At 37.8% G+C, this 26,509-nt stretch overlaps 2 protein-coding genes across 4 annotated transcripts in view; both read right to left on the bottom strand.

Annotated features, from left to right (window-relative positions):
• GLP1R (glucagon like peptide 1 receptor) overlaps positions 1–5,065 on the bottom strand; it is a 75,656-nt gene extending 70,591 nt beyond the window's left edge. The window contains exon 1 of one of the 2 annotated variants that reach the window (XM_072333149.1): positions 4,850–5,065. In XM_072333149.1, the coding sequence (XP_072189250.1) occupies positions 4,850–4,921 (72 nt within the window). In that variant the 5' untranslated portion in view covers positions 4,922–5,065. Of the gene's footprint in view, positions 1–4,579; positions 4,667–4,849 lie in introns of those variants that run through there. The other variant, XM_072333150.1, reaches the window with a different exon arrangement.
• Positions 5,066–12,724: 7,659 nt separating this feature from the next.
• Positions 12,725–26,509, bottom strand: part of DNAH8 (dynein axonemal heavy chain 8) — a 103,371-nt gene continuing 89,586 nt past the window's right edge. For both annotated transcript variants that reach the window (XM_072331529.1, XM_072331530.1), the window contains exons 80-89: positions 26,284–26,436; positions 23,605–23,760; positions 21,115–21,231; positions 20,344–20,445; positions 19,797–19,957; positions 17,720–17,876; positions 17,008–17,160; positions 16,725–16,914; positions 13,510–13,631; positions 12,725–13,012 (exon numbers count right to left, since the gene is read on the bottom strand). In XM_072331529.1, the coding sequence (XP_072187630.1) occupies positions 12,725–13,012; positions 13,510–13,631; positions 16,725–16,914; positions 17,008–17,160; positions 17,720–17,876; positions 19,797–19,957; positions 20,344–20,445; positions 21,115–21,231; positions 23,605–23,760; positions 26,284–26,436 (1,599 nt within the window). The remainder of the gene's footprint in view (positions 13,013–13,509; positions 13,632–16,724; positions 16,915–17,007; positions 17,161–17,719; positions 17,877–19,796; positions 19,958–20,343; positions 20,446–21,114; positions 21,232–23,604; positions 23,761–26,283; positions 26,437–26,509) is intronic.

Here is a 26,509-nt window from a genome sequence, read left to right as displayed (position 1 = left end):
GAAAGCCATCTTAAAACAGTTAAGGAAAAAGATGGCAAGAGACTGAGCTAACAATGAAAGGCAATCAATTTTGAGAAAAATAGTAGTCGATACCAGACAGCACACTCAGATGGCAATCCATTAACAGTCAATTACAGTGAAACAGCAATAAGATGTAATCAGTACAGCTACCTCTGTACAGCAACTAGCTGGAGGAACTATTCTTCTATACAGCTGATCATGGGACAGCATGATTGAAATTCATAAAACACAGTTTCTAACAGCAAAACAAGCAGCAAAGAACAACATTCAGCCACCAGCAGCAAGCCTACGTGAACCAATAATAACTTCAAGTTTGCTGTATTTTCTATGCAGTATTGATATCTTGATGGGCTACCTTCCATTTGGCAGGCTGGAAATGCTTAGACACTGTTTACCCTATCTCTCTTTGGATAGGAAGCATTGTATGCAAACATTAAATTTGTTATTTTCTTTGGTAGTTCAGTTTGGAAAACTCGCTTTACTTAAAAGAGCTCCTGCCCAAAACTTCAATTCAGCTTCACAGGAAAATAACATTGTAGATCTTAAGCAGAAGGTCTCTTACCTACTAAGAACTTTTTCCATAGCAAAGACATGTCTGCTATTGTGTAAAGTCACTTTTGTTAAGATACAAACCAATAGAACAGATGCAGAGTGACAAGGAAACTTGAGCAGCTTTGGCTAATAGTACCTGTACTGGTTTACCGCGAAGAAAGAAATACAAAAGCCTTTAATAAAAGAAGCTGAACACTAAGAATTTCACTACAGCACCACAGAAGGAAGCAATCAGTTTTCTAAAGGATCGCTCCAAGACATAAACTTGTAAAGGCCCCATGATGTCAGAGATAACAGCTCCTGCCGGTACATCCTCTTGAGTCCCTGAGAATCAATCAACACAATGAATCAAATCTCAATTTAGTGTGACAGGCCTACGGAAACTGGCTATGATATAACACATTAGAAAGTCTGTTTGACAACCAGCAGACTACCATTTATATTTTGCATACCAAGCCCAGTTTCACTGAATTCTATTGTAGATATACAGCTGCAGCTTTTGGAAGGTAGGAGTTACTCACATTACCACTTCTGAGAGAAGAAAACCATACTTTGAAAGTGACAGAAAACACATCCTTCCATACCCTGTTGTAATTTGCCTACACTTCCCCTCAAATACCTTTGTCCCAGCTGTTTCATACTGCTGCCCAGTTGAATGGAGAGTGCAGTAACAGCACCAGAAATGTGGGGAAAGGCCAAAAGATTTGACAGCTCTTTCAACAGCTTCAGCTGGCATGGACCAGACATCAGACCTTTAAAATAAATGCAAAAAGTCAATACATTGTTCTGCTACATTAATACAGTTCTTTCCTTCGGCAACCTAATTTCCTGTAGTCCCTAAGCCCCAAATGGTGGGTTTCCTTGCTTGTTTGCTCCCCTCCATAACAGAGGAGCAATATTTTAACACCTCTTTAGCTTATATAGTCAGATTTGCTGTACTACAGCATTAGGTTTTATTATACATGATGACAATGGCTTCATGGAGTTCCAAAAAAATAAAATTAAGAGTTGTTTCTGGAAAAACAGCACATTTCTTTCTGAGTAGATATCTACTGTTTTATTCAGCCATCATTTGGGACAGTGATTTAGACCACATTTGTTTAGATGGTGGCACTATTAAGCGATTTGAAGTTCTACACAACATTAATGCAGGCACGAATTTAAGTGGCCCACAAGAATAAAGTTTCTGAAAAATCTGGCCATGTTCCCAGGAAAGGAACATAAGCTAGAGGCTGTCCAAGCGTCCTTCGGTAACAGCTACAACAAGGTGGCACAGTGCCGGACCTTGTTCAATCACCCTTTTCTCAATTGCTTTCTATACCACTGCCAGGATGAGCTGCTAGTAATGGGCAGAGACTCATCTAGAACATTTTGATTTTGAGCATTCAGGCAACAAAGCAAACTAGTGCTATACAAGCTCTGGGGAGCAGGAGAACAACAGCAGCAGCACAACCCTGACTTGCTGCAGTCAGTGTAAGTACAGAGGGGTTGTTGCCCAGGAGAAAACTCAACTAGTCAAGACTCACCTCAGCTCTCCACGCTAGTTCCTGCATGAAGACATCAGTTTCCAGAGCACTTCTCTACCTGTTTCTCAGCCAAGCTCTATAGCCATTCTTCCCATCATAATGATTCACAAAGAACAAGTCTACAGGACAGCATTAATCATGAGCCTCAGCTTAGTTCTCTCAGCATCAGGGTGTACAAAAGAAAGTAAGTCATTGCTCTGCAAGCCCATGCTGGGACCTCAGTGCTGCCCAGGTCAGCATCCAGAAGGCCAACAGGACACATGGAACCATCCCCAATCTGCATCCTTTCATCAAGGCTGACTCAAAGCTGAACCTTCAATGAGAGCAACTTGATCCTAGAAAGCTGTGCATAAAGTGGAAGCTGCAGAAATCAAGGCAGCTGTGACAGCCTTCCTAAAGGTGAGAAAGCAGACAGGACTGCACAAGCACTTAATGCCTGCAACCTAATGGTGAATGTTGGAGAGCAGATCAGTGACTGTAACTGAACACGCCTAAACAACCCGACGGGAACAGAGTGCAAACCACATGTACATTCACAAACATCCAATCTTATCTATTTCCACAGAATACTTAATAAGTGTTGATGTTGACATGAAAAGCACTTCAGAAGTAACAGCTGAGGACAGCTAGAGATCTGTAATCCTTCTGCTGAATTTAACTGTACATCCACGGAGCCTGTGCTAATCATATTTTATCATGAGGAACAAAAGCACCACAGGTAGCCTGAAGAACAGAACTGCCAGTCAACAACTGTGGCACAACTCCTGCCTGCGCTTCACTGATATTTAAATTACTTGCTTCAAGAATAACTCAAAGCTTTGAGCATAAGAACTGCATAGAGAACTGGGATCTGAAACCCAACCCCAGGGTACAACCAGACAGTGGGGAACCAGCAAGAGGCTGTGTCAGCTCTGCCAGCAGCAGGACACCGCTGCTCAATGGTGAGCAGGGGAGGACATGACACTTGTCATGAGGAATAACATCCTGCAGTGCAGCTGTGCGCTACCAGCTCTTAATCATTTCACTGCCTTCAATGCAGTAAATCAAAGAAGATCCAGACACTTATTAAGCAATTTCCAGTCATCCCCCATTTAATATAATAGCAAGTTTTCAGACCAAATTTGAACTCCAGACTTCATTTTTTTTTTCCTTTTTTCTTAATTCTACACACATCTACAGATTCCTCATCTCCCTTTTCTGACTTGCTTTCCCCCTTCTCAGCTGTTAGAGGGGCTGTGGAGGGAGAAATTCCACGTGAAACAGCAGTCACAGCACCAATAAAGCATTTTCTCCTCAACTCCATACAAAGTTATTCTACCTTCCTCTCACATCTGTCACAGCCCTTTAAACTGTGAGGAAGCTCACAGCCAGCAGTAAAATTTAGGTGATAACAATCTGCTCCTGCCTAAGCAGTGCAATTTACAGTTTAGATATTCCCTTCAACACCATTCTGAACTGAACAAGGAAAAAAAAGAGACAGCTGAAAGGAGAAGTGCCGTGCTTCTGTACACTTAACACTGAGCACAGTGTTTTGCATGTTTTCTCAGCATACATCAGGCACAATCGCTGCTCTAGACAAGTTGTCAGATAAGACCCTCTAGTGTCAGAAAAGGATATAAAAGCACGCAACATATTGTGAGAATCAAGTCAGAGGGCAAACACAGTGTGTTGAGAACAGAGGAACTCCCTCTCCTTTTCCCCCAGCCCTACAAGTAGCCAGAGGAGCCCCTTTGCTAGCACAGCCTGGAAAGTAACAGACATTCCTACCACAAGTGCTACTGATCCCCATCCCTAACATCATCCCAAGGTAATCAGGGTGGAAGGTACTTCAGGAAGTCATTTGGTCCAGCCAATGCCAAGCCATGCCTGAGCAAACAGAAAGCACTGCCAAGGACAGGGGATCTCCAGCCCCTCTTGGCCCGTTTCAGTGTTGGGTCCATCTTCATGGTGAAAAGCTTCCCCTAACTTCAATTTTCACAGGTGTAATTTGTGCCTGTTGTGCTCTAACAAGGCCCTAATATCAGGAAGGAAGAAGACATGAGATAACCAAAAAACCCAGAAATCAATACCCGCAACAGTCCTGCTGACTTGGGCATAGCTGGGAACTAAATGAATTGCTTCTCACAGTGTTCTGTATAAATCCATAGCCTCAAACTTTCAGCAGCTGGGAAATCCTCACAGCCTACGGCTCCAACAGCCTCACCGACCCCTCCATCCCCACAGCCCACCTCCCATCTCTCTCCCTCCCCAACACTACACTCCAGGCTCCTCCAGGGAGCAGCCCAGCATCCACGGGGTAGAGGAAGAGGCAAAAGCCTCTGTCGTTTCACGTGGACTCTGCTGGAGAAAACACGAGAAACACTCGACCAGTGCTTCAGACAGACAGAACACAGACCCAGGAAAATTAAGCCATCAAGGAAGAGGTTTCCCCGTACACACCAGCCGTATCTATTCCCTTTGCAGCACACTCAAGAACTCACCACTACGACCTCGCTCCTGTGGCTTAGATTTTGTTGGCAGCACACAAGCGCACGTTATTCCCCGCGGCCGAAATGAAGAGTTACCTTGAGGATCGCGACACGGCAGCAGCGAGCGGCGCTCTCGCTCCCCACCTCCTTCCGACCACAACTCCCCAGCAGACCCCCGCGCAGACCCCTCCCGCAGCACCGGTTCCGCGGAGCTGCCCGTACCGGAGCACCCGCACCCCCCAACAACCCGGGACTCCCGCGGCCCCAGCCCCGGACACTCACCCGCCTGGCGGGGGCGGCTCTACCCGCGGCTGCCAGCAACAGGACGAGGGCCACGGCCGGAGCGACGGGCATAGCCGGGGCAGGCCCCGTCCGCGGGGCCCGGCGGAGCGAGCAGCCCACTCCCGGTGGAGCCCGGCGGCCGCTTTTGTAGCGGCGGCGGAGGCGGGACCGGGGCCGGCCCAGCCCAGGTGCGGACCGGGGCGCCTCGGGGAAGGAACGGAGCGGGAAAAGCGGCTTTGCCAGCCCCGTCCCCACCCCTCTATTCCGGTTTGGACAATCACATTTCGTCTAGGCTCGGCTAGCGAGGTGGTCCCCGTGCTGTTCGCAGCGTGAAGTTTGCTTACTTTTTAGTAACAGCAGATGCCGTCACCCGTTTATATCGGGAATTTTGAGAATCATAGAATCATTAGAGTTGAAAAAGACCTCTAAGATCGTTTCATTCGACCACCATCTCACCCCCTCCATGCCCACTGACCACATCCCTCAGCACCACATCCACACGGCTCTTGAACATCTCCAAGGACAGTGGCTGCATCACCTCCCCGTGCCCCACCATTCTTCCCAAGATATTTTTCCCTATATCAGAGCTAGGTTTGTAATTGGAAGTCGAGGTACAAGTCAGCCTCAATCAGCAGTAGGATGTGCAACTCAGCAAATGAACTCTTAATTTTCTCTGTTCAAGGTTTGAGTCGTTGTCCTTGCATGCTCACTTTGTTCTGACCCTTAATGCTAAACCTATGCTAGCTCACATATATTTGTTCAGATTATGCACTGGTGTCTGGAAGAAGAAAGCATACAAAGCCTCCCCAGTTTAACAGGGAATCTCAGTTGAACTGAGAACAGGGGTAAAGATTTCCGATTGTTCTGTTAGATACCATTGGAATAGAAATTAGTTATTAAAGACATATATTAATTTCAAATGCATCACAGCCAGACTGATACTTTGGGAACTGTATGGGAAATTGGTAATCACAGCCTGAACCTCTGATTAATCAGCTGAGGTGCTTGACTCCACCTCCTCTAGACCTCATTTAAGGGCTGACCACCACATCACTGGTGGAGATTGCTTCAGCATTTCCTGGTGAAGGTTTTCATGTTGGTGAGTTTTTCCCTGTAAATAACATTTTGAATATCTGTTATTGTCTTTGTATCATTCCACCTTACAGAAATGTGACTGATCACAGCACTGGTGCTGTGAGATCATGAAGTTACGTAGTATGTAAACTGCCAGTGCAGCAGGTACACTTCAGCAGCCAACTCCAGGTACAACTTGTCATTTGTTGCCTGAAGCCTGATGGGAAATCCTTTCAACTGTTCAAAAGTGAGAGAAAACAAACACAAGAAAAAAAAAACCCTACCAAAAACCTTACTCCTAAAGAGGAGAGAAAAAGATGCTCTGTTAGTATCAGAGTAGCATTTCCATCACAGACATTGCTTAGGAATTAGGGAACGGTGAGGAGCAAAGAACTGAGATTAATTGTGGCCAAGTCCAAAGAGGAGGACAGACTGTGATTTTACAGATATCTATGATCCTCTGGATTTAAAAGGCACAAGCCCTTACCTAATGTTTGCCTCAAAGGGATGAAGATAATGAGGCAGGAAAACTCACCTATTCTGTCTCAGCCAAAACAAATTACACATAGGTAAAAGAAACTTCTGAAGAAATCTACAGTACTGTTACCTGCAGTTATCACACTCTCAGAGGAAGCAGAGAGAGAATTAGCAGTGCTAAACTGCTGAGAAACACAACTAGAAAAACAAAGCATTTGCTTCAGTTTTTTGTGGTTTTATTTCCCTGAAAGGCCAAGAGAAGACCCTGACCCAAGGCAGTGTCTGACCTGAAGTCCAGTGCCTGACTCAGTTTGAATGCGCTTACTGGTCTTACCCTTGTTGCAGCTGCTCTCAGTAAACCAAAAAAATCACCGGGCAGCTGAGCAAGGTATCCTCTAGCTTCATTCAGACCAGGTAATTTGCTTGTTCTTAGAGCCCAGTTCCTCTTCTAGAGGAGGATGAAATGAAAATGGGATTGTGATAGAAGAAATGTTGACTGACTTTACTCAAGAGGTTTATCTATAAAGAGTGGACTCTAAGCAGGTATGTTTTTATTGTACCCATTAGGAAACTATTATTTCAGAAAACTGAAAAAAAAAACACAACCTATTGACTTAAATGACTGTGATAAAAGAAAGCTTATTTTCTTTGAGATAGAAGGGTATTTGTCCAACAAATTCAGGTTTTCTTGGGAGGAATGGATAATGATGAAAGTTGTCTCTAAAACCAAGCTCTATTGGATTTTTGTTTATATTTATTACTGTTCCTTTTCAATACTAAAATCTAACTTAATCTTCTATTTGTGTTAATGTTAGAGAAAGGTAATCTCAAAATAGAGTGCTAAGAGAAACGTTAAAATGACACTATCTAAAATCGAAAGGAGATGAGAATCTTTCAGTTTGAAAAATACAGTGCAATGAGTTGAGAAAGCTTTGTCCTGCACATTTTTGTTGGTTTTCTTTTGTTTGTTTTGCAAAGGAAGGACTGCACATACTATTTGACGTATAGGACTTCATCCTTTAATTCCTTCTACCTTACATATACTAGAAGATGTAGGATATGAGGTTGCTGAGATATGAAGTTAGGTGTTTTACCTGAACTCAGGATTTACATGAAGAATGGAGGGAAATGATGCTCTATACAGCATTTAATGCAATGTAAGCATTGGCCATGTGTCTGAAAGGCTGTTAGCCGCTTAGTCCTGTGATTTGTAACTGTAGTGTGTAGCAGCAAGGAGATTCCTGGGTTCATTATTTTCCTGCTAAGAGGAATTATCAGAACGGGTCTTTGTAAGCTCAATAAAAGCTAAAACATCTGAAGCGAGGATCAGTTTTGCCTGGAAATTACTCCTTTCAGTATTTTCTCAACAAGGGAATACTTTGATACAGAGAAGGAAAATTGCCTGTATGTTTTGATATATGTTTTGTACAATACTCATAATGCTGATCTTTTCTAAAGAGGCAGGGTGGGCGTCTGCCTTCTCAGCTGCTAGATGTCAAGCAGAGAGGACCTAGATTTCAACAGTAAAAGTTTGCCCAAATGCTGAGAAAGCATTTAGTAGCTGGTCGGCAACATCTGATGGATTTTTGGAGACAAAAAATCCTTTTGAAAGAGTGCAGGATACGTCTGTTGAGAAAGAGAGATGATATCTTATACTCTAGCAGTTTTGATCAAAAAATATTCCCTGGATGAATGAATGAGATTGGAAATTGATTTTATGGGTTTCCTATGTACTATCATGGCTACCATAAATACTGTCTATGCAGTAAATATACAGGCCAAAACCTTTCTCTGGAAAGAACAGCCATTTACGCTGATATATCTATTCTTTTCACTTGAATTTTATGTTTTGTTCTCATTTGTCCAGTAAGGAGAACACAGACTGTTAATCACAGTGTCTTTTGAGGCCATAACTTTTCACATAATAAAAGTGATCCTAACTGTTGTTTAGTTCCATCACTGCACAGCGCTTTCTCACAAATCCTGAAGGTACGAGGAGGAAGGACAATTATCTGGGCATCTGTTGAGCAAATTGTCATTCTACCTTTTGGTATCTGTTCACAGATATTCTGCTTTGGTGATTAGGAAGCTACTTCAAAAAATTACAATTTAGAGGACTTTTAATTAGCTAACCTCTTGAACAACCACTTAACTAATCTGAATATCAAATACAAATGGCTATAGGAGTAATTACTGATTAGTCATTGTCATAGAATCATTTGAATAGGAAGGGACTATAAAAGGCAATCTGGTCTCTCCTGCAAAGCTCAGGGACACCTATAGCTATGTCAGGTGCTCAGAGCCCCATCCAGCCTGACTCTGAGTTGCCCCAGGGGCAGGGCATCCACCATCTCTCTGAGCAACCTGTGCCTCATAGCCCTTATTGAAAAGAACTTCTATGTCCAATCTAAATCTCCCCTCCTCTCTATTAGTTTGAAACCATTTCCCCTTGTTATATCACAACAAAACCCTGCTAAAGAGTATGTCCCCTTCTTTCTTATAGCCCCTCCTTAGATACTGAAGGCCTCAATTGGGTCCCCTCACACCCTTCTCTTTCCCCTTATTAAATATTCAATAAAGTCAATCAGAAACTACAGATATCCCCAAAAACTTCGCTAGCATTTCAATAGTAAATTGGAAATTTTAATAGAAGTAGAGGCAGAAAAGTATATTGTCTATATTGTCAGTTGTTCTTCACCATTCTAACCTCTGCTGTGTAAAGAATCGTGGTATTTCTGTTTTGGAAATCTTTTTCTGGATTTGACCTTTATAGTGGACTGTTGCAAAATTAAAAACAAACAAACTTACACTGAATTTTTGTTTCAGAGCTGATCCCTGCACATATCTCTTATGTTCTGAGAAGAGTATTAACCAAGAGAAAAGGCATCTCTTTCTTTTGGCTTTTGTACAACTGGATTTGCCTCAGAAATACCCTGCCTGTGTACCATAATCATCTGATTATATTCCAATATTAAAATCAAAGAAGCAAAAAACAACAAACCAGCAGAAACAACAGTATACTTAAATCTGCAGTGTGCACATTCTCTCTGCTTATTTTCTATTATTTTACTACATGCATTAATAGACTTATACTTAAATACTACTGGTAAACGTTCTTCCAGACTACCCAAAAATAGTACTGAACTCAGCAGTAAGAATAATCAGCATGAAATGGAATTACTGAAATCCTTGGGCTTTCCATAAAATATTTCACCTTGAAAGTGAAGGTTCTGAATCTTTGAACAAATTTTAGTTATAAGCAACCAGAATCTTAAGGCAGAAATGGAAGAAAATGTTTCTATGAAAATAATAAATCTTTTAAAGGAAAGTTTAGCTGAAGTGTTATCCTTTTGGAACAAGCTCATGCCCCATCAATTGTTCTGTGAGATATAGCAGCCTGAGAAGAAAACATCTGGAATACAAGTCTTAGGAGCAGCTGGGATTGTTCAGTCTAAAGCGGAGGCTCAGGAGAGATACTGTCTCTGTCTACAACTCCTTGGAAGGAGGATATAGCAAGATCTTCTCCCAGGTAATGGTGATAGGATGAGAGCTGATGGCCTTAAGTTGTACCATGGGAGGTTTGGGTTGAATATTAGGAAAAATTTCTTCTCAGAAATAGTGGTGATGCACTGGAATGGGCTGCCCAGCAAGGTGGTGGAGTCACCATCCCTGGTAGTGTCTAAGAAAAGGGCAGTAGTGGACTTAGTGGGTAATATTGTTGATAGGAGGATGGTTGGATGAGAGGATTCTGTGATCTCTCTTCCCTTTCCCCTCAATTTTCAAACATATTCCATAGTTTTCAGTAATTTTATCTACTGTTATACAAAAGCTTACCATACAGCCATGCTTCAGCCCTCTTGCGAATCATCATCTCAGAAAACTTCTGTGGAAAGTGATCATCTTGGTACACATGGCAAATTGAAGAATGCTCATTAACATTTTCTCTCTAAAGCAATGGGAAAAAATAAAGACACACCTTGTCTCACCTGTAAGAATTTACCTCTGAAAATCAGAGGGAAAAGCTTTCTGCAAAACAGCTCCAGTGAACAAAGAAAGAATCTGATAAAGACTATAGATGTGCCCTCTAAACTAATTCTGGAGTAATTTTTTCTACTCATTCTCGTGCATATATTCATGAGTTGGGTCCTTTTTGTGTGGTGATGTTTAGTTTTGGGTTCGTTTTTTTGGGTTGTTTTGTGGTTTTCTTTTTTCTTTTCTTTTCTTTTTTTTTTTTTCTTTTTTCTTTTTTTTTTTTTTTTTTTTTTTTTTTTCCTTCTTGTTTTAATCATCTGTTAAATATTTATATTTTGCTCATGAGGTATTCTTGCCTTTGTCAATTCAGGCAGCATAATACCATTTCACTACAGAAACAGAAGTATCTTGAATAGCAAATGCACATTAAAGAAAGATCAGGAAGGAACCTGAGGAAAAAAAAGCACGTCAAGGTTAATTTAGGAAATTTTAAAGCTTGTTCTGTGAGTACAGAGCATTTCTGGGAGTGAAAGGTCATCTACTGAGATCTTGAATTCCCACAGATTATGTCATCTGTGAGAAATGTATTGATAGAACAAAACACCAGGCAGGCTCACAGAATATGGGCAAGGGTGAATGGAATCAGATAAGCTGTCAAGAACTTAATGCAATATATGAATTAGTTAAGAGCAGCAGCAATGCATTATTTACCTCTATCTTGTTATTACAGAGTTTGGAGAATGAAATCATCTTCTGTTATATAACTTGGGACATTATTAACTTACACATTTGCTTATATTTTCCCATATAGACTTTCAGATATAATATGACAATGCACATCTCCATGTGTGGCAATGGTTGCATGGTTACACAGTTTCCGCACTGTGATGAAGCTGAGAGGCCAGACCAGGAAAGGCATTATAGGAATGTATAAACTAAGCTGTTGTGATGGTTTTGGATATGAGCTAAGATATTTTGTATTCCAAACAAGAATTTCTGTGTTTTCCTCCAGAGCCAAGTCCATTGTCAATTAAAAAAGTTTTGCAAACAATAATATATGAGTTGGGGTAAGAAAGCTTTTACCAAGATATGGTGTCATTGAAAACCCTTCCCTTTAAGACCCAACATATTTGCACTGGTGCCACAACAGCCTTCTAGAAATGCAGATCCTTTCCGGGCTTTCACAGTACCGCCTGCTGAACAGAGTTTTCAGGTCAGTGTTGAGGAGCTAGGTCAGTGTGAACAGCATTTGCTAGTGCTAAGATTGCCCAGTGACTTGGAACAAAAATGGAGACCTCTAATCTTTTTTGCGGACAGTAGTTTGAATCACTACTACTTAGGATCACACAGCATTTATCAGATGGACAGGCTCTTTGCACTTTCCCACATCATACAGATTTGATCATTCCTAAGCAGCAAAATGAAGAACATAGTCCAGCTGACAAGTAGAGGAATCTGAACGAAGAACAAATCTGATAAAGATTACTAAACAGAGAGTAGACTGCATATCTCACTTACTATTATGTACATATAATTAGTGTAGCACTAATTATCTGTGGGTATTTCATGGATATTTATTGGATTTATCAGAAAATAATGCTGTGATTAGCCACTCCTGGGATTCCAGCCTATGCTTTAGAGTAAAGGTGAAATGCAGGAAAATTATTGTAGCTATATATAAATTGCTTCGTTATTCCAACTGGAAAAGCATCTGTATTAACTAGCTGACACTGTTCTGTTGCTATGTTCCTATGCTGCTTAATTGAACAGAGAAGTTCCTGCATCCCGTCAGACAGTGTGGAAAAAACATTCTTGGTGTAATAACTTTGGTTTGCATAATCTATATAGTTTAGCAAGAACGAGTGAACTCTGAAAAAACACAAGCAAAAAAATACGGAGCAAATACAGTTTTTTATCTTAGCTTCCCACACAGTCTAAGAGAATCATACATTTATCATGCTGAGCCCAGGAATACTTGTATCTCAGAGAAGTTAATTTTTATTATGCCTTGCACTGTCTTCTGTTGTCATTGTATCTTAGTGAAACAAACTAAAAGCTGCATATAAGAAAATGAAAAAAAGCTTAACTTTTTCTTGTATCATTTAAGCCAATTTTTGTTAAAGTAATATAATGGAAATATTGAAGACTACGTACAATCAGTTAGTTTGATTTAAAGATCAAGTTTTTACCATATCACCAAAGAGAAAAGAATTTCTAAGTCAACACTGAAAGCTTTATTGTATAATAACAGATGGCCCCCAACTAAAAAGCAGAAGAATTACAGATGTAACTGGTCATATATTCTATATATAAATATATGCTTTCTTGTTTATTTCTGCTATGAAGAACATTTTACTTGATGTCACATAGGAGAGCCACTCCTCTCAATATCCAGTGGTCTGGAGGTACTGCTGTTCTTAAGTAGATCACTGTAATGTAGTTCAGATCTGTTCTGCTGGGCTTCTTGTAAACAGGGCAAACGTAGAGCTTGGGATCTTTAGGACCAGTTGAATTAACAGCAAATATATGTACTACTGGCAGCTGGACAAAAAGCATCTTTGGTGTAGATTCAGTGAGTTTACTGTTTCTTCTGTCCCAACCTGCTCCTTCCAAGTACAGTCCATGAATGTACACACCTTCCTGTGTGGACAGTAAGCAGATACACATCACACAAAAGAAAACATCTGCTTTGTAAAATGAATAATTTGAGTAAGCTACAAAAAGAAATACTTTTATAGGAAGAGTATCTGACATTGAATCTTTCTAACATATAAAATTAAAATATAATATCCTCCCCTTTTCCTAAGAAATTGCTACTGAAAATGATGGCAATAGAAGTTTAATAAATCTATTCTGCATACAATTTTACTTGAAGTTTATTATACATCCATTAAATACACATCTGATTCTATGGCCGAAGATCATTTAAGAGAAATAGCATTTTTTGAAGTAAATGGCTTTTAAATACTTTTATAAATGCAAAAAAATACAGAAAAGATTTATAATTGTTAATAATCTCCTAAGTTGAGAACAGAGAGGTGAAGAGGTAACTTCCCCCTTCAGCAATCCCAAATTACTGAGCTATACAAATTCAGTACTGAAATGAATAATAAAATCTCTCTGCGTGTCAAACTTACAGAAGGAGGTGCTGTGATTTCTTCTTTGTTTTGCTTAAGCACATCGTTATGTATTGTAACTGTATCTAAAGCCCAGCCTTTATGTGCTCGAGTAGCTTCCTGTCTCATTGCTGTTAGGAACCCTTGAAAAATTAAGCCATAGATTTAGTACATGTCTCACATGGCAAAGAAATATTGCTTATAATGTGTATGGTTCTACACTCAACGTCATAGGCAGATATTCAAAGTTCTAATGAAACCAAGTGCCTTAACTAATCATAACAAACTTTTATTTGCCATCTTTTTGTTCCTATTTTGTCCCCATAGAAGTCACTGCAGGGACAAACATTTTTTAAATGGCACACGATACGGTTTTTGTTGGCTGAGTAATTCAGTAGCTGGGAACATATTTGCTCAGGATACTGACTTGCTTATTGTTATTATGTTATCCACTACAAGATCCACAGTAGATCTGTGCTTCAAGAAGTAATCTAAGGACAGGCAAGCATATACTGATGTAAAGGTAACTTAGGAAAATGTTTGTAGATTGTTTGTTTGTTTTTTAAATGGGCAATGTAAAATATATAATAAATTTCAAAAATGCAAAATTTCAATGATAGAAAACCAAAGGCGAGTCTGAAGAGATAGTATGAATGACTGTGTGCAAGGGGGATCTAAACAAGTCAGTGTTTCTAAAGGATTATTACCAATATCTTGTTAGTGAAGAAAAGGAAGAGGATGACATAAGCAGTGAGGTGGTTTTCAGAGTATTGTTTTGAGTAGACTTTGCAGAGCTTTGCAATGAAAAAAGGTTTGAGAAGTGAAGGGGAAATTTAGATGTATTATAATAGAGAAAGCTATGGAAGTAAAAGACAGATACAAACAACCAGGTATTTACTACAGGTGTCTCAGAATACGGTAGCCACCAAAATAAACCAATAGCTGCTATTTTCTGCTGTTGAATGAAACAGTACTTGGAGTTGTCAGAAGGAGACTGAGGAAAATGGAGAAATCGCTTGAGAGCGATTACTATAAAGTATTGAAGTTGAAATGGCATCAGTTCCTACTTGATGGGACACAAAGAAAAGAAAGACTAGCATTTAGAAAGCTGCTGAGTGTATAAAAGCAGAAACCACTGAATGGTATACTGTCAAACCAGGAAGGAAACTGTGACAGAACACAGTCATGAAGTAGAAGGCGGCATTTCCAGATGTAAGAAGTGGTTTAACATACTACTTAGGAAAAGTTCAACTAGAAGCTGTGTCACAGCTGAAATATTCATATGTGTTGCAAATAGAACGTAGTACATAAAATGAACATGTAATAGTATTTGAAGAAATTATCTCTTTTATACAAATAAAACAGGTCTAAGTTTCTAAACTTCACTAGAACTAATAATATATGTAATAATATATGAATTTTTATCTTTTATAAGCCTGCTGAAGTGCAGCGTTTACTTAACAGTAAGTTTACTTACTGCCTTGCCATAAACATTCGCTCTCCCATAGTAATTTTAATTTATAGATGACAAGCACTGATACTTGCCAAAACATCACAACAGATTTTAAACACAATTATTGGTGAGACTTTATAATATTATACAGAGATTTTTCCAATAAACTGATAAAATATGCTCCTCTTATTTTAACATTGTAATGTATTTGCCAATACCATGATCGATTTAGAGCTTGACTCCCCATTGCAATCAGTCTGTGTTTACTCGCAATGGCAGTACGAGGCAGTCCAATTGCTGAATTGCCTCACTCCAGTCAATTTTCAAATTTTAATTTGTGATTTGATTTACTCTGTTTCCTGGCGAGCAGTATTATTAACACAGTAAGTGTACCACGCTCTTATCCTGTAGTGCATCTTCTATGCTTAGTGGACTACTTTCTCAGTTTCCAGTACTAGTATTTTGGTACAGAGAAATTTAAACAATCATCAGCTTCAAGATAGTCTGTGTGCTGGGGTTAGCTCTTAGGCTAAGCATCTTCTTTAATCAAAAGAATCTGTTCCTTAATCGTCATTTATACCATTTACTCCATTATCATCATATATCATCAATATATGCTTTTATGTGCTCATTGGAGATCAGTGCACTCACCAGCTATATGCTATTTATGATATAAATGGTGTGATGTTTTGACTAACATTTCAAAACAATCTTTTAACAATAATTGTGATGCTTTCCAGGCACCTTAACTGTTTCTGAGTGTAACTCTAAAAGTCTTGTATTTTACAGTCCTAGTCATAAAGATATCAGTAAGAGTGGAAGCATTACAACTCATAAGATGGTCAGGATATCATAGATGAATACTAAAGAAAAATAAAAATCATAGCTGTTACATGTGAAAAATGTTCCACGAGCATTTTGTATGGGCAATTGTGTAGGCTAAAATATATTATTCTGCAAACATACATCTAATAAGGTAACATTTTTTTGTTGACCATGAAGATGGTTCAAATTGTTTTTTGTTCCTCTCAATAAATATATCAAGCCATAACAAACAACGATAGATTGTGTTCACTTGTACTTTGCAGTATATCTTCAATGAATTTGAATAAATTTTATGTAAACAGAAACACTGTGAAAATGACATTGAAAGATGACAGTGGAAGGTAGAGTTGTATGTTGCTACTGTACAGTGTAAACAGAACCTACTGCTCTAGACTTTCTTTCTAGACTAGAAACGAATGAAGAGTTTGAAGCCACAGGAAAAGCAGGAAAAATACATTTTCTAAAGAAGTTCTATCATTGTTTGCAACAACAGGCCAACAAGATAAAGCACTATACTTGCTACTTGTGTGCTTTTTTCTTTTAATGTAAAAACTGTGTCTGCGGGTCAGATCAGATGACCACTGTACTAACATCCTGACTCTAGAAAAAAGGAAGATGCTTACTAACATAATACTACAACAGGCAAAACTACTCCTAAATCCTTCCCTGTCTGTCTGTGTTCTTCCAAATTCTGGCAATGTGGAACTTAAGAATCTCCCAACTTGAAGCTTAGGTTTAGACAATCATGTTCACAGCTGCCTTTGAACTGAGTTTCCCAAGACTTTGTCTAATGTCTTTTTTTAAATTTATTTGTAACTTCCTCTTCTACAACGTATTCTGACAATTATGAAAAATAATAATAATAATCCTTTCTAGGTGTAATATTAAATTAGACATATAGTAAAACCCATTAAATTATGGTAAATACATTATTACTCAAATCCTTTCAGTACTCTACCTTGTGGATTAAAGAATCCAGTCATCCAAAACACATTTGGTCTTCCTTCAAATATCCAAGTAGAGAACTGAGTATTTCTTTCCAGAAATTCAGTAAACCAAAAGCCCAGTGTTGAAGAATCCCAAGATACTCTTTTCCATACTTGAGGAATTCGAGCATCGTACATATTATCCAGTGCATCTCTCAAATTCTGAAGGAGTGAAATGATAACATATGATCTTGAGCCCTTGAGGTAATAGCTTAAATAGAAAAATCCATTCATAGTAGATGTGTTTATACTTGCCTCACTCATAATAATAGTCCCTTCTATGGCTAATTTAAGATCACTCAAACTGTTGCGGACTACAGTTATAACTTTTTGCATTCTGTCAATTTCTTGCCGAAGAAAAATATTCATAGAGTTGAGTTGTCCCATTTTAATTAAACGAGCTTTTACCTAAAAAGACAGATGCCCAGAAGAATGAACTTAGTTAAAAATGAAATCTTAAGATATAGTGACTGTATATTGTTATACAACAATATAACTCTTTGAGAAAGACAGACTGCCAATTTGTATTTTAAACTATGCAACTAAGAATTTCCTCCTTAAAACCACAGCAGGGCTTTTTTTTGTTTGGTTGTTGGGTTTTTTTTTTTTGGTCTGATACTACCTAGTTACTCATGCACTAGACAAGACAACCTGAAAAGAGCCAGGAGACTGCCGTCACAAAAAGTTAAGATTGTTTTTCTTTTGTTTTTTTTTTTTTCACATCTAGCTGTGGCAAGCACAGTCTCCAGACACATCTCCATCACCTTTTTGCAGTGATAGAGATAAAAGTGTTGATTTTTTTTGCTTGAATATGATATTGAATGAATTTAATGAGGTTTCTTTGTGCTTTTTCTTGGGGGGAGGGAGGCAGGGGAGGGGAGAGATACGGAGGTGAACGGAGAAGTTGGAGTCTCACACATGAACGCTGAACAGAGAAAGAATAGTATGAAAACTAAGGTGAGCTTGCCTCATGTGGTATATAATCTGGAGGAAGTTTCTCTAGCATATCTTCAGCCAAACGATAAACAATTGCTTCACGAGTTTCTCCAGGTCCTGCACCACTTTCTTTAGGCTGAATATTGGTAATAGTATCTAGAACATCAGCTGCTGTGTTACTTTGGTATCTACAAGGATAAGAAATGTGTTATAAATTGAAGAGGGTTTTTTAATAGTTTAAACATACACTTGGTAGAACACAAAATTTGAAAGTGCAGAAAAAACATACTAACAAACTGTGTCACCAGGGTAATTTGAAATTCTCAACAGATTATTTTCCTGTGTTTACTATCCTAAACCAAACACACTCTTTGTGAACAACTTTTGGCTTTGTGTGATTGTAAAGAATCTGGTTTGCCATCTACCCATCGTTATGTGCTTCTTGCTTTTGTAATTCAGAGCTAAGAAAAAGAATGTTACAGAGGCTATTTCTTAACCTCTGTGAAAATGAGACAGCAGAAAAGAACTTATCATATGATTCTAGTTTTGTTACAAGGAAGCATATTTATTTCTTTTAGATGCTTCTTAAAAGTGGAATGCTGATTAAGGAAAAGGTGGAGGCATAACTCTGCGTGCTACCTCTTCATTAATTAGAACATTCATTCTTCCTTGAGGCATTATTTCAGGATTAATTACGAAAGTTTCTAGATTTATAACACCGGAGATTAAAACTTTATATTTAATAGTACAGCATGGGCAATGCTAATGTAAATTTATGTTCTTAATCAATACAAAAAAAACATAGCATTAATGGTAAAAGATGGTAGACCACATCAGTTCTTCAACACAAGTAAAACCACAGAAGTACTTTTGTTATAATGCTGTCAAGAGGCATAGCTTTCTGACAGGCTGTAAGAAAGCAAGCATAAAGTTGATCTGTTCATATTTTAGTGATGGCATTGTCTACTTTTACCTTATGGTATAAGTACGTGAGGAAAATACAGCCTTGGTCTGACTCAGAACATAAATTTATTACAACTCAAAGCATAATTTTACATGCCAGTTTTACTTTTGAACCTTCATCTGACATCCATCCCTCTTATTACTTTGTCATACATAATTATATAAAAAATGAAATCAAGGATTATTCCACAGACTAGAACACATGAACTCATAAAGAAAGTATCTAAGATTGAAGATAGTGTCATAAGACTAGGGAAGCTAGATACTGTGCATTTCAACATAAACTTTTTTGAATTCAATTATAAGACTATAAATCAAAAAATTGAAGAAATTCTACTGGCACTTTGCTTCTCAGAGGATGTAATTTCTGCTTCTGAATGTAAGAATGGTGGGGCTCTCATGGTCTTTAATAACATTTGACTTCAGATTGAAAACTAGCAAGCTGTTTTCTATTTATGCCCTTTCATTTAAAAAAAAACAACAGATTTATTCAAGATTACATACTATCATTGAAGTTTGATAAAATAAGATTTCTTTAGTACTTGTGATTTTGCTCCTAATTTTGATGCCACACTTGTGCTTTTAACCTCTTCCCCATGTCTCAGTGACCACACTACTTCTGGCAGAATAGCTATGAACTTTTTCCTCATACTGCAAGTCCCATGATTATTATGTTAATTAAAAACAAAAATATAAAAATGTTTGTTCTTTCTCTATGTAAAAAGAAAAGAATTAGAAACTACCATATGCAAACTTTAAGGAAAAACAGATAACATAGAGCAGTCTTTGAAAGATATTCTCCAAGTAGGAGTCTCAAAGGGAGACAGTACTTGTAAAAGTTGAAGTACACAAATCCTACATTGTATTTCAATAGAGATGTTTCATAATGCTTTCATATTTAAAATTTTAAAAAGCACATAACCAACAATAATAAATGAGTAAATTCTGACTACTTCAAGAGAATATGAACAATGTACCAGAAGACACTGCATTCACAGTCATTTACATGCATACAAAGTATTCTACCTCAATGGTGAAATTCACATGAATCCTGGATATCTCTTGAAAAATAGATATTTCGCAGAGATTTAGTTTCTTAATAATAAATAAGAGTCACTAGTTTCAATATATTGAGTGCTACTTACGTAATATCAGCGTTAGGATGGAGACCAAAGACCTTTGGGCTATCTACAGCTGGGAGTGACTGGATGTATTCAAAATACTGGTCCAGGGTTTTACACACCGGAATTTTATATCCAGTGTAAAAACAGAAAGCGCTGTCAAACATCTTTTCACTAAACCATACCTGTGTAAAATCCAAAGGAAAAAAAGTACATTATTCTGCTCCTTAAGAGTTGTTAATCTCGATTTTAGAGAATGAGTTCTTGCTTTAGCTAATACATTCTTTTTTTTTTTTTTCTTGAATATATAAGTAAATCATTAAGAGTTATATCTTTGTAGTTTGACTTCTTGTTGCATTATATCTTTTTAAGGATTTCTGCTACTCACTAGAGAGAAATCAAGAGGAAGAACCTCCCTGGCAAAGAACAATGTTATGAAAAATTCATTTTACTTTGAAGAGTCTTACAAGCTGGTGAAGAAGTGCATATGCACTAGAAAGATGGTCTTCTAATTTCTGCAGTGCAACAACCAATAAAAATGACAAATAGCTGTATTTTCAAAGATTCTCACCCTTGCAAAGCAATTAAGAAGGCGCTTATCAAAGTCATCTGTGACTCGGCCTCCATATTGCACTTCTCCAATCATGTAGCGTACTGTATTCCATGATATTCCCTGCATGCAAGTAAAGTAAATCAAAGACTGTAGTTAAAACACATAAGAAATAGTAATTCAGATATAATCTAAAGCTCATCAGCTTCTAAAATGTGAGATGAAAAGATTACAGTTGGAACAAAAAATGATACTTGAATTCCAATGTTTTTTCTAAGCCTAGCTCTGTAATTTTAAACTAGAATTGGGCTTGATACTGCTTTAAGACACACATCTCATTATTTCTTGTGTTACTTGGAATCACCCTCAGATGCTACTGCCTCTTTTCTCTGTTTTTCTTCTGCAGTTTCTCACATTTCTTAATCAGCAAACTGCTACTTTGCAAGGAATGGCTATTCTACATTATTCCTGTGAAACAGCAGAAGCCCAACTGGCAGCCACAAAGTAGTCTGATTGAATGTCTCAAAATCTGAAAAACACTGGAGCCCCCTTTTCTAAACAGATATTTATAGACTCATTAATATTTTGCTTTATAGTACTGAAATAAGAAGATCAAGTACTGAAGTTCTTAACTACTAAATTTTTTTAACGTGGAGGATAGTATAAAAAAGCTGAACTTTGATCATTATTAGCTGTACTGAAGGAATAAAGATAACTAGAAACACGATGAAAAGCAACTAGAAGTGCTGCGTAAAGCAATTAAATATACTGTATGTGGTTTGTAGTATTCACCTTCTTGATGTCACATTCATCTAGGTGATTTTGTATAAACTGAACGCTGGCCGTAAAGTCTGCTGAGTTAAATTCATAGGGAATATTCCAACCCAAAGGCCCAAACTTTCGTCGTTCCTTAGGAATGCAATTAAAAACAGGTATGTTAATGGAATGCATCGTTTGGTTCACTGTTCAAGTTAAATTCAAGGAAAAAAAAAGAAGTCTAACATCTATGTGCCACAAACATATCAGTAGTTGACTACGTGGTATTGAGCCCCACTGTGATGATAAAAACGTACAGAAGAATCAACAGAATCATTTATTTACTTTCAGTGCAAATTACTTCTACTAATCAGTGTATGAGCCATAGCTTTTATATGTCTCAGGTCTTTGTGGATGATCAGGTTGTTCTACTAAGTAATTAATAAGGGACACATGGTCTACGTTTTCAGCATACTCAACAATTCTCTCTGAACTCTGTAATTTCATTTATTTATATGCATACTTTCTACTAATGGTAGCTGCAATTTTTCAGATTTTAAGCTGCCTTTTTGTCTTCATTGGCTCAAAGTACCATTTCAACACGTCTTTTGAAATTCAAAAAATTATTTGCCTTACTCATGCTGTCATCACAACAGTTTTCAAAGATAGCATTGTAAATATTTGAATTTAATATTATAATGCTAGGACCAACAGAAAAATAGTTTACTATAAAAGTGTGAGAATATAATCTGCAGCTCCTCAAAGACATTTTAAACATCTTAACACTATGAAATTTCTCACTTTGTTTTAACTACTCCAGTTACATTACTCCGTCAATTTTTCCAGGATGTAAAAAAATAAATTACTCCACAAATAATTACTTTGTTGAATAGTGCTATTATTTGTTAAATGAATAGACAGTGTAACATTGATGTTCTAAAATTAATAAAGTTATAGTACATTTATTTGATTTCAAGCAACTGGGTGAACAACGACTTGGAGTTGCTGACATCATTAAGCAGAATTCAGCTACCTTAGCTACAATATTTGAAAAGAACTAGAAGGAGGAAGAAAATTAAAATAATAAAACAATATGTATATGTGTGTATATATATATTCAAAAGGTTATTTATAAGGAAAACTCACCAACATGGACACCTTCACCAGGAAATGCTGAGGCAATCTCCACCAGGGAGCAGTCTCCAAGAGATGCTGCCTTAGTGGTGGTCAGCCCTTAAATGAGGTCTAGAGGAGGTTGAGTCAAGCTCCACCCCTTCTGGGAGCACAGCTAAATTACTCTCACCTGTGCTCCCACAGCTGACCCAACACTTGCCTCAGTCGATTAATCAGAGGTTCAGGCTGTGGTTACCAATTTCCCATACAATAACAAAATTATAAAAAAACCAACACCTAGACCTTTTACTTTTCCTATTTTTCCCAAAGCATATATTGTTTATTATAGATAAGACAGCACTAACCAATAATACCCTGCAGAAACATAAAATGATTTTCTGCCAAATTCTCTGAATTACTTCTTAAGCTGTATTTATTGTGGCAGTCTTGTCAAGAAAGGATATTATATACTGGTCAGTTTAAAGCTAGAGAACTGTATATACTGTTTGCCGATCAACAATCCAGAAATAAATTTTCTGAGTAGATGAATAACAATATTTTTGAAAGTACTGATGATTGAACAGATTTACGTCTTCTGTGTCTACAAGAACATTATAACCAGTAAACTGTACACATGACAACTTTCTCACTGTTTCTAATGAGTAGGAGAAAAATAATTCAGAATGCAATATATTAATAGGGACCTTCTACAAAAGGCCTTTCACAGTATTTGCTGCGTTGAAAATACAAGCTCAACAGAGCCTGAAGTTTTAATAGTGTTAGAAAACTATTTTGAGACTCTTGCTTAAAAAAAAATCTTGATAGATTTTGTGATCTCAAATATTATATGTGTCATTAACATACCAAATACACATGTTTTGTTGCATTGATATTAGTATAGAAAATATCACATAAAAATAAATTAAAAACGAGACACTAAGTGATAGAATTTTATTTGCTATTAGCCATCTAGAAAGTAGAAAGCTAGTCTAAGCTAGGAATACAAACTACTTTTAAAATCTATAGGAGAAAATACTGATACCTCTGCAGAAAATCATTTACACTTTTACAATGAGCTGCCTGATAGATAAACTGATTTGCTGTTTTGGGGTGCTTATTTATGTCTGTTACTGACAGAGAGAATTTAGATGTCATCCCTTCTGTGACTAACTTGGACAGATAAAATTAGATGAACGAAATCCTCATTCTAAACATCTACAGCATGAGAATTACATATTATTTAGAAGTCAATTAAAAGAAGAAAGTATACTGAAATACAGATGATAGGAACTAAAGCTCCAGCTCTGCAACATGATGCTATAGCAAGTATCAGAATGTGTGCTGTCTCTTAGGAACCACTGTTAAAGCAACTATATTTATCAGGACTTAATTTTCAAATGATCTAAGAAATACCTGCACAGTAGAATGCAGAAATGCTACGGTGTAAAGCAAAGGTTTCCACATAGGCATATTGCTAACATCTAACAGATCCTGATTAATTCCAGAAAATGTTCTTTTTAAACCAGCACGTACACCCTGGGGAGGTTCATTTGTGAACTTCAGAGAAACCTGTTATGTAAAAAAGATAAAGGAAATGTACTTATTTACTGAAACAGAAGCAACATAAAGAAATGACAAAGATACTAGTTATAAATGAAATACATAATGTCAGTTGAATCACTGTAGATTCAGAATTGATACTGCTTTACTCTGTAGAAGGAGTATGCGTTACATTAGACTGCAAAAACCTATGACATGCATTACTATAAGATCCTGAACATGGATTTTCTGTTTATGTTGGTGAAAGCCATCACTGACAAAAGTCCACATACGCAAGAATTTTCATCAACAACTTGCAAGCAGTTGCCACGCTTTTCATTACGCACCACATGATCCTTTATCCCTTGTTCAAGGCCTGAATGAACTTTCCAGAGTAGATAGTAACCCTGCTGTATTTTTTCCCCAAGACTTCAAATTAAATGCACAGTAACCTCATCTCTCCTCAGTTTGAGTCTTCCTGTTCACAGAAGCTACTGTGGACTCTGTTGCTATGTCAGTAACAGTAAATTAGGAGACTGCCTGAGAATGTTTCTGGGCACTCCAGTCAGCAGTCCTGGAAGCCAAACCTGTGGCAGTAAAATGCCAGAGTTTTTGGCAACGGCTCCTAGGTTTCATGCAAACTGCCTAGTGGGAATGGTTTCTAGAAAACTTCAATTGTCAAACCATATCTGCAAATCATTTAAAGTGTGCTAGTTACACAGGTTTCCATGTCAGAGAATGTTATAACTACCTACTACTCCTCTGGACTATTGCATTCTGCTGGTTAATGTTCACACTTGAATCTGTTAGTTCGGACACAGACTGGCTTTACCAGAATCTGATATATATTCCCACAAGATACTTTCAAATGCTGGAGGGACTCAAATAAAAACAAAGCATTTGTCTGCTCCAGCAGTATGTACCTGTCTGGCTGGCTTGCATAACATCACAGCAAGTGCTGAAGTCATAGTAAATATCAGGCTGTAGGGCAGCTGAATGCAAGCTGCTTCTACCTCTGAGAGAACTTTAAAAGACTGCATTAATGTATAGGTACTTCTCCTAGCAGTTTTACTATCCCCATGCTTGTAATAAGGATTTTCGATTATTTTTAAGGAGTGATTTTTCAACTTAGTCACACAAATTTGTATCTCTGGACTACAGAGCCTAAGCAAGCTCTAGACTACAGAGCCTAAGCAAGCTCTAGACTTTTGCAGTGACCTATCCACACATGAACACACTGAAGCTTTGGACTGAATGGGAACACTTGCTAACCAATATTTCCATATTTCAAGGGTTATCCTGCTTAGTGATAAAAATTGTTTCTTTAAAAAGCAAATGACTCTCTCCTATTTTTCCAAAAATGTGATGACCTCTGATTTATCAGTTACTCATTTTCTGGTATCCTCACATATGATAACGTTTTAACAGTGAACATGCCACTATAGACTGGAAACATCACAGATTTGAGATAAATGCAGTGAAAATTAATCTTGCAACCATCATAGTTCTCTATTCTGAAATTTAGCAAAGTGCCGCTTGCAACACCGGAGGCCCGGGTTTGAATCCCCCCTGTGGCGCAAGTGGTAAAAGTGCTGCTCTGCTACACAGAAGGCTCGAATCCCAGGAGTTGGACTCGATGATCTCTAAGGTCCCTTCCAACTCGTACAATACTGTGATACTGTGATACATACCCTACTATGCATAAACTCATATATTTAGGATCTCCTCTTCTGTTAAGAGCTATCTTCTATACATGACGGCATACATTTATTACTGGAAGCCCTCTCCTAAATTCATTCCAGAAAGGAATTTCCTCCTCCATTCTGCACACTACCTGAAATCATATATATAAAGGCTAATGCTTCCCTTTGTTCCCTAGGAATCAACATGCTATCTTTTTTTTTATTTTTAGAAAATGGAAACTAATAAGAAGACTACCACTGCTTTAAAGAGGAAAGAGGTCTTTGAACACTGAAGAGTCAGCACAAATCTATTACACTAGAAATTAACCAGAATTATTACCTGCTGCAAAAGTAAATGCACTTTGCTAGAGGTTAGGCCATTTTCCTGGTACTGATGAAAAATGTCTCCTTAGGATCTACAGAACAACTATTTCTGGTTTAGCTAAAAAAAGTCATCTACTTCTTGGTAGATGATGTTCTTTGAGCCATGCTGTTCTTGTGTGTTCTGTTCTCTCCCTGTTTTATTCCAGTCAGAGAAGACTAAAAGAGTCTAAGAGCAGTAACTGGCATTACTCTGTGCACAAAGCACTTGAGCAAAAAAGGATACAAGTCAAGCCTGATTCAACTGTTCTGATTCAACTGTGTGTGTGTACTGACTTAGTGTGAATTCACACACGCATAATGCAACTTTGAGAAAACTTCCTGTTACTGGTAGGTAACCCTCTTGTTTAGTGTCATTTGGATTGTAACATTCGTTTTTTTCATGCCCCTCTGCTCTTTATCCATTTCATTTTTATCTTTATCCATTTCATTTTACAAACTTGAATAAATTAAATGGCACAAAGTGCCTGAACTAAACATTTGAACAAACCTGAAGCAGCGTAATTGGGAACTTCAGGTGTGGTTCAGTAGTTATCCAAACTCGAAATGAGTCATTCTGTATCTCAGCAGTAAGAACTGTCTCCAGTAGTTCATCCATGAAATCCAGCCCAAGATGACAATTCTGTAGTAGCACCCAGCCACCCTAAATAAGAACACTGACTATTACTATATAAAGTTAAGACTGAGTCATTTGTAACATTAAAAACAACCATCTG

This window comes from Excalfactoria chinensis, chromosome 3, assembly GCF_039878825.1.
Source record: "Excalfactoria chinensis isolate bCotChi1 chromosome 3, bCotChi1.hap2, whole genome shotgun sequence".
In the NCBI taxonomy this organism is placed as follows: Eukaryota; Metazoa; Chordata; class Aves; order Galliformes; family Phasianidae; genus Excalfactoria; species Excalfactoria chinensis.
This window is presented reverse-complemented; position numbering and strand designations above follow the sequence as displayed.